Here is an 18,149-nt window from a genome sequence, read left to right as displayed (position 1 = left end):
GTTTTAATAAATATATATTATCTTTTCCATTTTCTAGATTTTGTATTGTTGCTTTTATAATATAGCAGTAGCAGACGAGCATGCAGTCCACCTAGAGATGGGCAGAGGGTTTAAACCCAATGGGTGGATACGGGTTTAAACCGGGTATTTTGGGTGAAATAGGGTTTAAACCCAAATAAACACCCAAACAGCGGGTGTAAACTATTGTCATTCATATTTTTATTTTCTTCGTGTAATATAATTTTTAAAATAATATTGTAAACAATTCACTAAATATGCACTCTAAAAGCACATATTTCATTTAACTACGCTGTTATAGTCCATTCGGATGTGTTACATTTGGGTTGCAATTTTCGAAGACCCAATTATATTTTATAGGTGTCAATGATTAGTGTAAAGGGCTTAGTGTACAGTTAAATCCTAATTTGTGGAGTCCCAACTGTTGTCCCTCGGCCGCCATCTTGAAAAAAGGGGCACAAAGCGTTTTTACGCTCTACCAGGCAAACTATTTGTCGCACAGAAATTTAGTAAGAACAATTATGGTTTCAAATTGATTTATCTATAATTTTAGTTCTATAACTTTTTGTCGTTAAACCAAAAATAACAAAGATAATAACAATAATAGATTAAACTTTTGGAAGACTTTTTTTTTCACTTTTTTCTACTTAATTTACAGAAAATGACATTGAAACATTTTGATAGAGGAGTTTTTATAGTCCGGTCAATTTAGACATAAAAATAGTAATCAAATAACATAAAGCTAAATTTCCGTAGAGACCTTGGGTTTACCATCACAAGTAAAGTTCCAAAAGTCCTCATCGATGTGTGTGTCGGCACTTATTCGGGGTCAAACGTCACAATTTTCGGGTTTCTGGATTTTTCTCGAAATAAAATTATCTATAAAATAATGTTTATATTTTTTTTTCTTAAAGCTATAATTATTAAGATATTAAGATACGTAAGAATTAAATTTTACATTATATGCCCATATTCCCACACCACCTGTGCAATAGTATACGAGAGGTATACTTATTTGTTTCGTCAAACAAATAGTAATTAAAAAGGTAATAAAAATAGATGAACCCCTAAAAATGTAATATTTAAAAATGTAAAAACATTAGAAATACAGTAAAAACCTATAGTATATCTATTAAATAAACATTTGAACTATTTTAAAAGCTTTGTGTAGATTTTATTAACTCATTTTATAAACACCCAAATAAATACCCAGTGGGAGGAAATAAACGGGTATTTATTGGGTTTAAACCCTGCACAGGGTTTAAACCGGGTTCTTTGCCCATCTCTAAGTCCACCTGATGGTAAGTGGCTACTGCCGTCCATGGACATCTGTAGTTGTATTCCCTCTGATAAGTGCCTATGTACCTTAAGTACTTATGTCTACTAAACAAAAAAGGTAACAAAATATAGGATTTTAGTGAAGTCCTCATAAAAATCGATTACTGATTTTATTATGATATTTATTATAAGTTCTACATACATAATACAACATTAAAATATATGTTAGATTCAAATTTTTACAAATTTCAAACTTCAAATTATATTCCTATACACATTTATTACAACTGAATATTTAAAAAAAGTTATAAACTTTATTGTTTAGAACTTTTAGGTTTGAAGATATCGGGGTCTGGTCTATCTTTTCTCTCGAAGGGGTAGTAGGGATGATCCTGCCAGAAGGTCGGCCAAACCACCCTGTAATTCTTGTTGAAGCCAGCTGGAAAAATAAGGGTCGCATTTCACAAATGTTAGAAAATATCTTGAACACAACATTGAAAGGTGTTAGTTAAGTAACATTTCAGCGAATTTTGTATTTTCTTTTATAATACAGAAGTGGGCAACAAGGATGTAGTCCACCTGATGGTCAGTCAATGGTATGGATATCTATAATCAATCCCATCTGCAACACCCTTTAAACTAGGACATCAGGTAGGTATTTAATCTTGTCTGGGTTTGATTACAGACGTTCATACGGCAGTATAGTCCGCATAAAAATGCTAGTCCGCTCTGAATATAGAAGTGAATCGCGTTGCCACAGCAAATTGTATGACTACACCTGCTCGCAACAACTTCAGAGCGGACTAGCAGTTTGGCGATAGCTATAATGCGATAACTTACCATTAGGTAAACTGTATGCTACTTCAAACCTTTTTCTATTTGCTTCAGTATTAAAATATTTTCAGAAAAAAAATACAGGAAGACACATTATATTTTTTTCCCTTGTATCTTCAATTCCTAGGGTTTTCTAAATAAAATTATTATTTAAGAAAAGTTAAAACGTCCTACGAAATTACAAGTAGGCACAGTAGATAAGGCGAATAATGAAATTTAATTTTTAATAACTTACCTAATATCCCCATATCTTCAGAAGACAGCTCAAAATCAAAAACGTCAATATTCTCTTCGATTTTTTCCTTGCGAATAGACTTTGGTATTGGGATCACACCTTTTTGTACCTAAAAGGAAATATTTAAAATGAAATGTAGGAAGAAAGAGAGCAAAAGTAACTTAACTGCATTGAAATATATATGTAGATTGAAAATTTATTAAGAAACGCTTTCTACGCTCACAGCCGCGCACTAGGATGGACTCACACGAAGACGGATACACAAACACCCAGACCCAGAACGGAAATCTAAATTCCTCATTTATATAAGTCTGGCCGGGGATCGAACCCGGTAGTTGCGCGTCAGACCGGTATGTATTTTCTGTTATTTTCTTCGATATCCTATTAAGCGACACTTTCCTATGGTAGGATAATATAGGTGTATTTTTTCTTAAAAATGAACTCGTTCGCGTCCCGGCTAGTTTCATTGAACATTTTTCACTATTTCTTATAGTGGGCCCTGAAGGCCCATTTGAAAGGTTCACTTAGTAGGTACCTTTTTTTTTGTTCATGAGGGGGAAACGGGGGGAGGGGAACTTAGTACCTATATTTGATCTAAATTTTTAAGAAGTCGGGTTTTCTTTTTGTTTAATCAACTTACCAGATATCTCAACGCAATCTGTGGCACAGATTTTCCATACTTCTTCGCCATCCCGACCAGTGTGGGGTCGTTGACCCTCGGGGGCGGCGGCTTGCTGCTGGTGCTGAACAGGGAACCGAACGGGGAGTACCCCATCACGGCTATGTTGTGCTTCTTAGCGAATTCTAGGACTTTCATTTGGGCTAGATTTAGGTTTACCTGGAATCATAATTAGGTATTATTTAGTGGGCTTTTTAAGGTTCCGTTTATATAATTGCGAGTCGAACTCGCACACTAAGGATTCCGTACCATTAAATTTTCTTGCATTTGTTTTATTTTTATTTTTGTATTTGTTATCCTTTCCTTACCTTTTCTGGGGCTACTTATAAAAATAGGGCCTTTATTTTTGTAACAATTTCTTTATTTAATGTAGCGAGTTCGTATAAGTAAATCAATAAGGTTCTCAAAGTAGATTGTAACAGCTTCCTTGAGGGTACTGAAGTAATTTGAATAGCGATCGCTGCTTTTTTTAACTTTATGAGGCTCAGAAATATCAAAATACTTTTGCAAACCACCTCTTTAAAAAACATTTTATTCGTATTAGAAATTCAAAATTTGGTAGATCCTAGATTAATTGCAATAGTGGGCAATAGATAGAATCAGTTTGCGAACCTCCGCTCTATTGCCTCTATTTTTTTATAATATAGGAATAGCAGACGAATATGCAGCCCACCTAATGATAAGTGGCTACTGCCGCGCATGGACATCTTTAATCAACCCCAGATAGGATTAGATATTCCTATTAAAGGTCGGTAACAGATGCGCCGCTACCCTTGAGGACTAAGCTGGAATGGCTCGGAAAAGTATGTCTCCCTTACCACACCCTTCAAACCAGAAATAGGTGTGGCGCTGGTGCCGCCGGAGTCGAACCACAAAGGTTGTAAATTGAAGCTATTCCTATGAGATGCTCTTACCTCCACCTGAAGAACAGCAGGTTTCACTTTACAATTGGCCAGTAGTCTCTCCATTTGAGTTATATTGAAGTTGGAGATCCCGATGGACTTCGCCAAACCCAGCTTCTTGGCTTCCTCCATGCTTCGCCAAGTGTCCAAATAGTCCACAGCGTCAAAGCTGTTGTCTGCCTGCAAAAATATATCATTTTTGAAATATCCTACAATACCTCATACATTAAAACCCGAAGTCATATATACAAATCGTATATACATACATACATAAATACATACATGCATACACACATACATACATAAATACTACATACATACATACACTTGAAAAACATTACACTCCTCCGTATTGCACGACTCATGATGCGAAGCATCAGAGAGTGCTTTACGATCGAAAAAATTTTTTCGCTTCATTTTGGCGGCTATTTTTATTATTATAGCCTTGATAGTTCACGGAATCAAGATATTTTGCATACTATTGTCGAGATAATTTAATGGAGATTATTCCATACTTTTTAAAAATTGATTTACTGCAATAGAATTGGAAAAAAACACCAAAATAGGTCAAAAAATTTTCTTGTCCGTCATGTGTGAAACCTGAAAACACTGTAACTTGTGAAAAAATCCATCATTTGAGTTAATTTTTCTTTTTAAAAATTCTAAACGACGATTGTAGGTCACTGAATGCGAATGATTAATTAATTCAGTGTCGTTTAATTGCAATTAATAAAAAACGAAAACTACAAGACTGTATATCTATAGATATTATGTACATTTATTACACCAGGGGCGCTTGTGCAGCACCTTCTTCCTACTACAGCTGTTTTTTCGGCAATTAATTTTGAACGACTTAAGTTTTTTTTTTTTATATTTCATAATTAAATGAGCATTATGAGTCGTGCACTTTTGGATTTTCCAAACTTTTTTTTTATAATATAGGAGTAGCACACGAGCATGCAGTCCACCTGATGGTAAGTGGCTACTGCCGCCCATGGACATCTGTTATCAATCCCAGATAAGATTAGATTCCTATCTGAGGTCGGACACAGATGCGTTACCCCTGAGGACTAAGCTGGAACGCCTCGGAAAAGTTTATCTCCCTTATCACACCCTTCAAACCGGAACACAGCAGCGCTTAACACTGCTGTTATTAGGAAATCGGTGTGGTCCCACTGGCGTCGAACCACAAAGGGTTCTACCTTATATATTGGATGCTATTACTCTTACCTTGAACGCCACAGGGAAATGAATCAAGTAGAGGTCCACATAAGTCATGTTGAGACGTGATAACGAGGCTTTTAGGGCTTGGAGGACTTGTCTCTGGCTGTGTGATCCTAGCTGAAAAATAAAAAAAAGTAAAAATGGTTTTTTAAGACTTAGAACAACGAAACTTATTAACGATTTTTACAGTCACAACCCCACACTAGGATTCCCTGTGTCGTGGGTGCCATGGACACACACATAGACATACACAAACACCCAGACCCAGAAACAGACACCTAAATTCATCATTAAGATATCTGACCGGGGATCGAACCCGGGACCCACTTCGCGTCAGACCGGTATGGTGACCGCTCCGACACGCGGGTCGTCATTAAGAACATTTTATATTTATCGGTATGTATAGGTAATTAGGTATTTTTTTGTATAATGTATAAGTAAACAAGTAATGAAATATAGTGGAAAAGATGCGAATTTCTCAAAGAGCCACGGAACGTGCAATGCTTGGAATCTCCCTCAAAGACAGAATACCCAATGTTACCATACGAAAAACGACAAAGGTGGTATACAGAGGGGATATCATTGCTGCACTAAAGTGGAGATGGGCAGGGCACCTAAGACGTTCGGTGGAAAGATGGCCTCTCAAGGTCACAGAATGGAGACCACGGACGGGCCACAGAAACGTTGGCAGACAACCAGCCATATGGACCGACGACATGTGAGTGATGGGAAGAGGCTGGATGAGGACAGCGCGAGATCGGGACTTATGGAAGTCTAGTAACAAGGAAGATGGATGGCAACGGGCTGAAGAAAAAGAAGAAGAAACAAGTATGTACTGTCTTCGCTCCTCCATTAATCTCTCTCTCCAAACTCCCTCTCACACTACATCCTTCTTCAAAAAATCCTTTTCTTCTATTGCTGTTTCCTTGTGGAATAAACTGCCCCTCTCCATACGCCGTGCTAAGTCGCTTGACGCATTTAAAAAGGAAGTTATGAAATTATATTCATATCCATGACCTTCGTTCTCGCTGTCGTCATCTGCATGTATGTCAAATATACTATGATCGCTCTAACTCAATATTTATTATCTTATGTGCTTTATGCGTTTGTGTTTGTTTCTATTTTTTTTTTTTCTCTTTTTCTTGTTTCTGTTGGTGTACTATATTAACTATATTTTGTTTCCTATACCTTCTCTAACTTCACACACACTTCCCACTCTCCTTACTATCCTCCTTACCTTTTCCATGCATAGGTTGTCTGGAAGAGATCGCTGCTTAGCGATAAGGCCGCATATTGCATACGATTAACCTACATAATTGTGTATTATTGTAATGATCTACTGAAGTGTGCAATAAAGAATATATCTATCTATATCTATCTATGCAGTCCACCTAATGGTAAGTAGCTACTGCTGCCCATAGTCAATTTTAATCAACCCTAAACAATTTATTGCATCAGGCATTTATTTCCGGAAATCTATCCTATTAAGGTAGGATAAAAAACTAGTGTTATAGAGATGATAAGATTAGATTCCTAGCTCAGGTAGACCACAGATGCATTGCTATTTGCTACGCTTGAGGACTAAGTTAGAACGCCTCGGTGAAGTATGTCTCCCTTACCACACTTCAAACCAAAACACAGCAGCGCTTAACACTGCTGTTATAACAGAGATAGGTGTGATCTTAACACCTTTTGCACAATATCCGTATAAGGATTTTAACGCCCCTTGTTCAATATTCGAAGGTAAATAGTATAGGTACCTTTGTCACAACAAACACATCCTCTCTGGGTACTCCTGACTTCCTCACGCCAAGACCGACTTGATCTTCGTTGAAATAAGCAGATGCTGTATCGAGGAGTCTGGGAAATAAGATGATGTATGTATCTATGTATGTTATTATAACTTTTTAAACATCTATTATGTTTAAAAAGTTATGTTTTAAAACCAAGATTTTGAATAGCATTATTTTGTGTTTCGTATTCTTCAGAAAATCCCTTAATTTCACTTTTATTTTTATTCATGTAGTTAACCCTATTAAATCAAAAAGTTTAAAGGGATGATTCATCCAATTGCTAATACTTAAGTGTGTAAATCTTTAAATTCCAGGGAATTTAGTACCTAATTTTCAAGTTAAAAAAGTTAATTTTGGTTTCAGTTTCGGCCGAATCTAGAAACCAAAGGTTCGTTTTTAGTACTGGCCGAAATTTGAAGGAAAACAGAAGATTCGTCTTTAGTTTCGGCCGAGACTAGAACGGAAACCGAAGATTCGTCTTTAGTTTCGGCCGAGACTAGAACGGAAACCGAAGATTCGTCTTTAGTTTCGGCCGAGACTAGAACGGAAACCGAAGATTCGTCTTTAGTTTCGGCCGAGACTAGAACAGTAACCGAAGGTTCATTTTAAATGTAGGCAGAAAAGCTAGTTTTGCTAGATCATTACTATTTTTCAATACAAACATAGGAGCGTGCCGAGTTAGTTTAGCGAATAATAACTCACCTATAACCAGCGTTCAACGCCCATGTAACTGGTAGTGCCACTTCATTTTCTTTGACTTGTTTCTGGCCATTCTAAAAATATGTACAAACAAAGTAGATTAACAGTTTTTCATCATTTACGTATTCGGTAAATAAATGTGGCGTCTTAAAATTAAAAGTCGTCTCTCGATCGAGGGGTCCGAGGTTCGAATCACAGGCACCTCTGATTTTTCGAAGTTATGTGCGTATTATAAATTAATGATCACTTGTTCAACCACTTGATCTATTTTTAGTGTCCCAGTGCTGGACATGGTCTCCTCTCAGAATGAGAAGGATTAGGCCATAGTCCACCGCGCTTGCCAAGAGCGAATTGGACTTCACATACCTTTAAAATCTTTTTTAGGATTTCTCAAGTATGCACGAAAAATATATCATAGAAACGTAAATACCTCATCAAAACCCAAGAACGTTCCCAATCCAAGGATAGGCATCGTGTTCCCATCGTTAAGTGTAATCCTCGGGGCTTTCCCGCCATCTTGTTGGTCGCACATCTGCAAGACAAAATGGCCGTACAATCTGATTATTTTATGTAATTATTTTCTTGAAAAGATATTACAATTCGAAACTCGATTATCCTTCCCTAAAGCAAACTTATCCACTATATTTATTAAACATATTTCTTAATAATAAGATACTTATAATATCGGAGAAAACACATCAAAGGGACACGTCAGTCAGTAATTCAGTAACAATAAAATATGTTATCATAGTCAGTCGGTCAAGTATATTACAAGTAAGTCCAACACATCTGAGTCCTCAGGGACTCCTGACACATCTGAGTCCTCAGGAGCCCCTGAGGACTCAGATGGTTGTAGTCAATCAGTCAGCATTCACGCTCTCCTACTGAAACGTAAAGCATCACTAGAAATAAGCTTATAGCAGTGTTAAGCGCTGCTGTGTTCCCGTTTGAAGGGTGTGGTAAGGGAGACAGACTTTTCCGAGGCGTTCCAGCTTAGTCCTCAGGGGTAGCGGCGCATCTGTGACCGACCTCAGGTGGGAATATCTAATCCTATCTGGGGTTGATTACAGATGTCCATGGGCGGCAGTAGCCACTTACCATCAGGTGGACTGTATGCTCGTCTGCTACTCCTATATTATAAAAAAAAACATTCGATTATACGAATGCCTAACGACTATAATAAGTCCGGTTTATCGAGTTTCTATTGTATTTGCTTTCTATATTATCGCGATATGGGTTTCCCCATGGTGTGAAGAGGTGTTAAATCCTTGATTTTTGTTTACTACAAAACAGGTTTTTTCTGACCTCTTACATAATTAACATACATTACTTACATTACGTACATAATAACAAAATTCTTTATTTACACTGAGATTAACGACTTATTCGTCTGATGCGTGATATGAAAATAGTTATGAAGTAATCATAGATTAGTAAACATTACTCACTCCTAACTAGAAAATGTACCCAGTTTTGAGAATTGAAATAGTTGCGTAAAAAAGTTTTGCCACGTCTCCGTGCTAAAATGTCCCTAAAATATTTGAAATAATTATTTATTCATTATGTAAATTGTACATTGTAATTGTAAATTACGCAGTATTAGTTATTTATTCGTAAATTTTCTCTAAAAATGTTTTTATTTGTCAGAAATTCAAAAAAAGAACTTACGATAATAAGACATTTGTGGCGTCATTCAATTTCAAGGCGGCGAAGTATCTTTACTAATCTATGATTTTTAGGGTTCCCTGTTACTAAGACTCCGCTGTTGAACCTTAATAGATAGACAATTTAAATTTTCTATTTTAATAATAAATAATAAAAGCACTTGACCAATTTTTAAGTTATTGAAGCTTTGGAAGTATTTCATACTAAAGTTGTTTCTTAAAATGATTTTGCTATTTTTGTCCAATGTATTGTGAAAGCCTATTAATAAATACCTAAGTCTAAGAAAAAGTATCTAATATTTAAGAAATATCTTATAATTATATTCTTATATAAAACAAGCTGACCCGGCAAACGTTGTGTTGCCATATAAATGAAAAAAATGTTAAGGGTGAACAACCCTTATCACTTAGGGGTATGAAAAATAGATAGTAGCCGATTCTCAGACCTACAGAATACGCATATAAAATTTGGTGAAAATCGGTAAAGCCGTTTCAGAGGAGTAAGGTAACTAACACTGTGACACGAGAATTTTATATATAAGATTCTCGTGTCACAGTGTTAGTTACCGTACTCCTCCGAAACTTTACCGATTTTCACCAAAATGCAAATTCAGTAGGTCTAAGAATCGGCAACTATCTATTTTTCATACCCCTAAGTGATAAGGGTTGTTCACCCTTAACATTTTTTTATTTATATGGCAACACAACGTTTGCCGGGTCAGCTAGTATTTTATAATATTATTTTTTATTCCAGTTTAGACAAAACATTTATATACTTTAATATTTAATATTTAATATTATCATTTATTTTGCACTCTTTAGACCTCAATCATATAGGTATTTAATTTATTTTGCGGTTTAAACCAAAATATTTCTTACTAGTTTTGATAAATATAAAAAACACTAGAAGGCCAAAAAAATAACTTAAAAAATTATGTATAATAAAATATATTACCTGTTATTTTTATATGTTAAAATAAATAGTAACAAACAGTTAGAATATAAAAAAAAAACTATTTAATTTACATGAAACTTATATACATTATGCGAGTACATAAATAATTCATGTAATAATTAATTAATTCATAATCTATTCCGTTTCATTCAATTTTTAATTTTTTTCTAATTATCTGTTTATTTTTTTATTTCACAATTTACATTAAAAACAATCACAAAACAATACTATGAATAATTCTAACAAAATAAACTCATTATGTGTTTGAAAATCCAAATAGTTAGCTAAGCTACCTAAATTAGTATGACAGGACTAACATTCGCAAACACTATGAGGTTGTAAAATAAAATAGTTTAGTTAACTAAATTAGTAAGACAGGACTAACTTACCACGCCTGCTATTGCGGTGATCAGAAGCCAGTGACGCATGTTCACGACGCGAGAAGGCTGTCTATACTAAGGTTCTAACCTTGGAGGCTTCGACGCCTTGTTTATGTTGTTGTTGTATCGCAAACGGGTAGAGAGTAGTGATATTATCTTTATTAACCTCTAATATTAATAAATAATTCATTGTTATAGTATTTTTATAACATAAACATTATTTTCTAATTCATGAATAAGATTGTCTATATCAGATTGCAACGAATGTTGTGTTCATACTAAAATTACAAAAAGACAAAACCTAAGATCTAGACCTATAAGAACTGCTGTAATTTGTAATTCTTTGTAAGATCCATTGTGAAATAAATTAAAATTACAAACATCCAATGATTTGCTTACCAAATAAAAAAGAACAATGTCATATTTAGGTTTATTTAGCATATATTTGTCGATAAATTTATTAAATTTTATTTAAATTTTATTTGACGACCCGTGTGGCGGAGCGGTCACCATACCGGTCTGACGCGCAAAGGGTCCCGGGTTCGATCCCCGGCCAGACAGATATCTAAATGATGAATTTAGATTTCTGTTCCTGGGTCTGGGTGTTTGTGCATTTTGTCTATGTGTGTGTCCATGGCACCCACAACACAGGGAATCCTAGTGTAGGGCTGTGAGTGTAGAAAGCGTTTAAAGAACTCTCAGGTGTTGTCAGGTTTTTTCACGATGTTTTCCTTCGCCTTTAAAACAAGCGATGATTATTTATAATACGCATATAATTTTGAAAAAATCAAACATGTGTCTAGTATTCGAATCTCGGGGTCCATTTAAGAAACCTAATTTAAATAGCTAACATATCACTGTTTATATTAGTCCGACAAAGCTTCGCCCAGATGAACATGACGCTCGCTACACTGTCTGGTGCACGACGGTATGCGACCACACATACCGCCGTCCTTCCCGGGGTCGCTTGCTGGTCGGTCCGAGCTCCCACTCTTGCCGCCCGCAACCCCGGAAGCCCCCTTTTAGTCGCCTCTCACGACAGGCAGGGGATACCGTAGCCCTATTCTGGTCCCGGAACTACAGGGACAACCATATTTCCCTCACTAATGCTATTCATTCGCACCTATGTACGTAGAATAAATAATCTATCTATGTATCTATTCGTATGGTATTCATTCATACCTATGGATCGCGTCTCAATCGCGTAACTTCTAAATATCTCTGTGGGACAAGTGCCTTACTGTCAAAATGGTTATAACGCAGCAAGTTACAATCTATTCTGTTATGTTCTTTGGCCTTACGTCACAAATAGAGCGGTTTATTTTATATTTTTTATCCCGGAAAACGGGATTCAATTTGTTTTTTTGCTTAAGTAAATTGCAATATATTTTCGGTACATAGCCGAGATAACTTTTTAAATACCTACTTTGTTGTTAATGATAAAGTTTTTTTTATATGATTAGCACAAGCATTCAGTCCATCTGATGGTAAGTAGCTACTGCCGCCTATGAATATCTTTAATCAAACCCAGATAAAATTAGAGTCTACCTGAGTCGCCTACAAATGTACCACTACCCATAAAGCCCAAGGGGGAATGCCTCGGATGTCTCCCCTCCCACACCCTCAAACGAGAGAGAACATCCTTCCAATCAGCCTTTATTAGTCCACTGCTGGACATAGGCCTCCCCTAATTTGCGCCACTCCGACCGGTCTTGAGCGATCTGGATCCAGCAGTTACCCGCCGTCCGCTTCAGGTCATCAGTCCACCTGGTCGGGGGTCGGTCCTGTACTCCTTTTGCCGAGACGTGGTCTCCATTCGAGGACCTTCCTATCCCATCGGTTATCTGTCCTACGAAATATGTGGCCAGCCCATTGCCACTTCAACTTACTTATTTTAAAAGTTTTGTCGGTAACTATGTCGGTAAACGAGAACATAGCAGCGCTTAACACTGGTGTTATTAGGCAGAAATAGGTGCGGCAATGACCTCCAGAGCTAACCACAGAGGGTACTACCTTCATTTTTATTTTTATGGAAGCTCCTGACTAAATATTTTAGCAAAACTTACGTTTTATAGCCAAAATTCTCTATTTCGCACTGAATTTCGTGCACTTCAGTTATTGACTCTAGTTCTATTGCTCATAGAAGCTCAAACACTACTGAAAATTGTAACTTTGTGTAACTAGGTACCTACTCTTAAACCGCGCATTCTTATGTCCGTTATTTATAATCAATCTGTCCAATTCTCACCTACCAAAGATCGAAATTTGACAATGTCTACAAATTGTCAAATGTTGATCCTTGGTAGACAAAACCGTGGATAGATTGATTACTAATAATGGGCGTTAGCCCACCTAACCCTATTTTTATAAGTAGACCTACGATAAGGCAGACGTGCTACCTGGTGGAAAGCAGTCACCGTCGCCTATGGACATTTGCAACACCAGAGGAGTCGCCAATGCATCGCCGGCTTTGAACGAGAGCTCTTTTTGCATCCTCCTTGAAGAGCCCCATGTCATAGGGCTCAGGGTATACCTGAGGACGAAGTTCTTTCCACATTTTGAAGTGAAAACAGAACCGTGGAGGACCACTACGAGTCCAGTTGATGTGGGTGAAACTTCGTCCTTCGAGTGGTGCGATGGAAGAAGGATGATATAGACACCAGGTCGAACAGTTCCAGCGGCACAGGGTTATGTGGGATTCTTACCACACTAAAACCCCCCCGGTGGCCGTCCTCAGCGTTACTAAGAGGACTTCGGGATCACCTACGGAACGCAACTGGAGTCCTCTGTAAGCATTGCCTCTTCGGGCTCCGCTCAGATGAGCTTCAGGGCTCGCCACACCGTCTGGTGTTTACGACGCTATGCGACCACACATACCGCCGTCCTCCCAGGGCTCGCTTGCTAGACGGTTCGAGCTCCCACTCTCGCTGCCCGCAACCCCGAAAGCCCCTTTTAGTCGCCTCTTACGACAGGCAGGGGATACCGTAGCCCTATTCTGGTCCTGGGACTACAGGGACATGATATGGTTAACCTGGTAGATAATATTTGTGGCAACTTAACTAATTTTGTTATTGTTTTAATTATTACTGGTTTTCCTGTATACACGTACTATATACATGTAAATAATGTTGGTTGATGGTTCAAGTCTATAGTTTAAGTAGTAGCAAGTACAGGTCGCACAGAAATTTTAGAACTACCTTCATTCACAATTATTTTCTGCGATGGAATTAATTTGCTTGAGGATTTTTCTCAATTATTCTTACTTACCTATTGTACCGTGATGTACCGTGATGATATACAGGAAAACCAGTAATAATTACAAAAACATACATGGCTGCCTAAAAATAGCCCATGTCCCTCCCACAATTAAGACTAATCCAAGGACACCTCATTTTAAAATTCGTAAAACCGTTTGGGGTCTACGGCATTTCAAAAAAATAGATAGATACTAGCTGACCCAGCAAACGTTGTATTGCCATATAAATAAAAAAAAATTAGGGTTGTACTACCCCTAACATTTCGGGGGATGAAAAATAGATGTTGGCCGATTCTCATAGATACCGGATAAGCACAAAAAATTTCATCAAAATCGGTCAAGCCGTTTCGGAGGAGTATGGCAACGAAAACTGTGACACGAGAATTTTATATATTAGATACATAGGTACATACACTCGAAATACATTCTCTGCAGTAAAACATTACCCTCTGCAGTGGATAAAAATAAAAATTCAACAGTATTTTTACTATATAAAGAGTACTTACAATATGTGATTTTTTTTATTTCTTTATTGGCGATATTTCGACCCAGTTGCATGGATCGTGGTCACGGCGAAACTGCTGTGGCGGGGAGAAAACGTTGACAAGTATTAGTGGTAGATTAATCTATTTAACCTACGTCTAGTTCGTTTTTCCTTTCTAGGTTTCATATCGTGACACACAACACTAACAATATCTTTACGGACTGCACTTTGTACTATTTGCTTCGATCGAGAGTTGGTATTGTTGATCGAAGACTATTTGTAACTCATAAAGTACCTCATAGTAACTCATAAAGTAAGTAGTAGGTACGTTACATTGTAAAATGTCTCAATTTCTAGTCGATAATTTAGTCTTAAATCATATATATATATTTATAATAAAGGAGTAGCAGACGAGTATGCAGTCCACCTGATGGTAAGTGGTTACTACCGCCCATGGACAACTGTAATCAACCCCAGATAGGATTAGTTATTCCTACCTGAGGTCGGCCACAGATACGCCGCTACCCCTGAGGACCAGAACACAAAAGTGTTTTACACTGCAGTTACGAGGCAGAAATAGGTGTGACGGTAGTGCCGCACGGAGTCGAACCACATTAAAAAGAAAAGAAAAGTGCTAAATAATGAGACATACTCGAACAACATTACCCTCTGCAGTGGATAAAAATAATAATTAAACAATAGCATTGTTTTGCACAAAATTAGATTTATACAGATTATAACAACCTTGAAAGTTCAATGCATTATCAACTCTATCGACAACACAACACAAAAAGAGGTTAATAACGTGTGATTAAATTACACGTTATTAGTGAAATTCCGAAGCGATGATTATATCCTCACTAATAATATAAATACGAATGTACTCGTAAGTATGTTTGTTACTTTTTCACACATAGATAAGTATAGATATCTCACCGTGTAATTGAAAGAAGCCATTAAATGACTTAAACGGCTGGCAATTCTGTCAGCCGTTTAATGGCTGTCATGGTGTAATTTACGCGGAATAAGGCCGACATGCGCAGTTAAAAATGAAATCGAAGAAAAAGTGCAAAGAAATATCGTTTCATTCGTAAATGATCTAAAAACTACATTTTTTAATATTTTTCAAACACGAAAATAATTGACAGTGACAATTGTCAAAAGGTTACATTTTCTTGTTAGGAGCGAGTAATCTTTACCAATCTATGCTTTTAAGCCTTAATTACATAACCGATTGTCATGAAATTTTGTACACACGTTGTCAGGGGTTCAGAAAAGGACATAGGGTACATTTTTTCCCGAATAAAGTACCATTCCCGAGGGATAGATAAATCCTCTGACTATGAGTGACGCCGCGGGCTTTTTGTTGTTTTTTTTATAGCAGATTTAAGAGTAGCAGACGATCATTCAGTCCACCTGATGGTAAGTGGCTACTGCCGCCCATGGACATCTGTAATCAATCCCAGATAGGATTAGATATTCCTACCTGAGGTCGGCCACAGATGCGCCGCTACCCCTGAGGACTAAGCTGGAACGCCTCGGAAAAGTATGTCTCCCTTACCACACCCTTCAAACCGGAACACAGCAGCGCCTAACACTGCTGTTATTAGGTAGAATTGGTGTGGCGGTGGTGCCGCCGGAGTCGAACCACGAAGGGTTCTACCACCTTCAATAGAAGCTAGTATTTTAATAACTGAATATTAAAGGTTAATCATAAATGGAAATTATATATTATGGATACTACAAACATTAAGAAAAGTTCTTGAAAATTATCAATTCGATTATGTATAGTCCGCGTCAATCTGCTAGTCCGCTCTGAAGTTGTTGCGAACGTGTAGTCATACAATTTGCTATAGCGACGCGATTCATTTCTATATTCAGAGTGGACTCGCAGTTTTACGCGGACTAAACCTGACTTTTAGTCAATGACAGAAAACTTTAAGGCTTACTTTTTCGTCCTGGATTCGTCGTGAACCTATTACTATCCTATTAATATTAATAAATACTGATTACTGATTATTGCTAGGCACGGGTCTCCTCTCGTGTTTTAGGTCATAGTACCGCACTGGCCAAATGGGAACTGGTAGATGTACATAATAAAAGTTCCTTCCTAAATGATTCACTCCTTAGATCTCGGAATGACCGGGATTGAAAACTACAGTCACTCGTTCGTTTTGTTCAAATCAGGTCATGTTTATGTAATAATTATATGCAAGTTAGTTTGGTATTATTCATATAAATAAACCACTATTAAATCAAAAGTTATCTTGGAAAAATTGGTTACTATATTTCCACGTGTTTAATATTGAAGTGGCATCATGCAGTCCATCTGATGGTAAGTGACCACTGCTACCCATGGACATTTGTTTTTAACATGGATATTTGTAAGTAATTTTGAAGGTGGTAGAACCCTTTGTGGTACGACTCCGGCGGCACCACCGCCACACCTATTTCTACTAACTTTCTAATAACAGCAGTGATAGGCGCTGCTGTGTTCCGTTATGAAGGGTGTGGTAAGGGAGACAGACTTTTCCGAGGCGTTCCAGCTTAGTTCTCAGGGGTAGCGGCGCAAATGTGGCCGACCTCAGATAGGAATATCTAATCCTATCGGAGGTTGATTACAGATGTCCATGGGCGGCAGAAGCCACTTACCATCAGGTGGACTGCATGCTCGTCTGCTACACCTACACTGCTTTTTTTCTCTCAATGTCAACTCAATATCAGGTGGACGGCATTTTCCTGCAGACCACCTGATTGACTGCATGACCTGCAAGCGTTGGAATGTAAAATGCAGTCAGTTAGACAATGAACTTATACTACAGTTACTGTTAACCTTGACAAAAACTAGACCGTTCTAATATTGAACAATAGTTATCACTGCAGTTAAAAATAAACCATATTATTAAACCATGAAGGTTTCTTTATAATACAAATAAAATTAAGTAGGAAATAAGTTAAATTCTATCTTAGATTTAAACTTGTTACTTCTATATATTTACATACGTATTTGGGACGACAAACTTATCCGAGGCGTTCCAATTTACGCCAATTATTAATATTCAATCTATCTATTTTGAGCTAAAAAAAGATCGAACGTTGACAATGTCTATGTAATGCAATAGGCGGAAATTGTCATGTTTCGATCTTCATATATATTTCTATTATAATATTTTTATTTGGATGAATTCAGATGGGACTCTAATGTTATCTGGTGTTGATTATAGATGTCCATGGGAGACAGTGGATACTTTCCATCAAGTAGACTGAAGTTTGCTATATTATATTAAAAAAGAATAGATATATATATTACCTATTTCCAAAAGGATTTGAAATCAACATTTCTATTTCCTTCTCACTCGTTCTTTATATTATTTAAGGGAGATAGATAGCATAAATAGAACACAAAAGTCGTCATCAATCAAAAATATATTTTCAAATTGCGTTTTATTTATTACTTATCTACATTATTTGTTTAAAACATCAACGAATCAGGGACAAGTAACAGACAACATTTATCTAATAATCATTTTATTGTAAAAATAAATTACAGAATATACATAAATAGTTAATATTTTTTTTTGTAAAATCGACAATTTAACCCGACAAATACATAAATTTAATCAACTTTACTGGCTGAATATAAAAATATGTTATCTGTGGATAATTTAAGCGATTCCTTTATTTTTTTAAAACGGATAAATAGCGAATGAAAAGCAATAATTACGTCATTTCCTGCGAGGCGCATAGA

General features: G+C 36.7%; 1 protein-coding gene across 2 annotated transcripts; it reads right to left on the bottom strand.

The window, feature by feature from the left end:
• Nucleotides 1–1,531: 1,531 nt before the first annotated feature.
• LOC140748755 (aldo-keto reductase AKR2E4) lies at nucleotides 1,532–16,476 on the bottom strand. 2 transcript variants are annotated; one of them, XM_073081621.1, is made up of 9 exons: nucleotides 16,351–16,476; nucleotides 8,093–8,194; nucleotides 7,666–7,736; nucleotides 6,931–7,030; nucleotides 5,177–5,287; nucleotides 3,959–4,126; nucleotides 3,006–3,203; nucleotides 2,366–2,474; nucleotides 1,532–1,735 (listed from the first exon to the last, which is right to left on the bottom strand). In XM_073081621.1, exons 2-9 carry the CDS (start codon nucleotides 8,192–8,194, stop codon nucleotides 1,611–1,613), a joined length of 984 nt encoding a protein of 327 aa, XP_072937722.1. In that variant the 5' UTR covers nucleotides 16,351–16,476; the 3' UTR covers nucleotides 1,532–1,610. The 2 variants fall into 2 exon arrangements, with proteins under 2 accessions (XP_072937722.1, XP_072937721.1); XM_073081620.1 differs by lacking the exon at nucleotides 16,351–16,476 and adding an exon at nucleotides 10,671–10,784.
• Between the last annotated feature and the right edge of the window lie 1,673 nt (nucleotides 16,477–18,149).

Source organism: Epargyreus clarus, unplaced genomic scaffold (genome assembly GCF_041222505.1).
Source record: "Epargyreus clarus isolate Ecla_fem2 unplaced genomic scaffold, WU_Ecla_fem_2.2 ptg000016l, whole genome shotgun sequence".
Lineage (NCBI taxonomy): Eukaryota > Metazoa > Arthropoda > Insecta > Lepidoptera > Hesperiidae > Epargyreus > Epargyreus clarus.
This window is presented reverse-complemented; position numbering and strand designations above follow the sequence as displayed.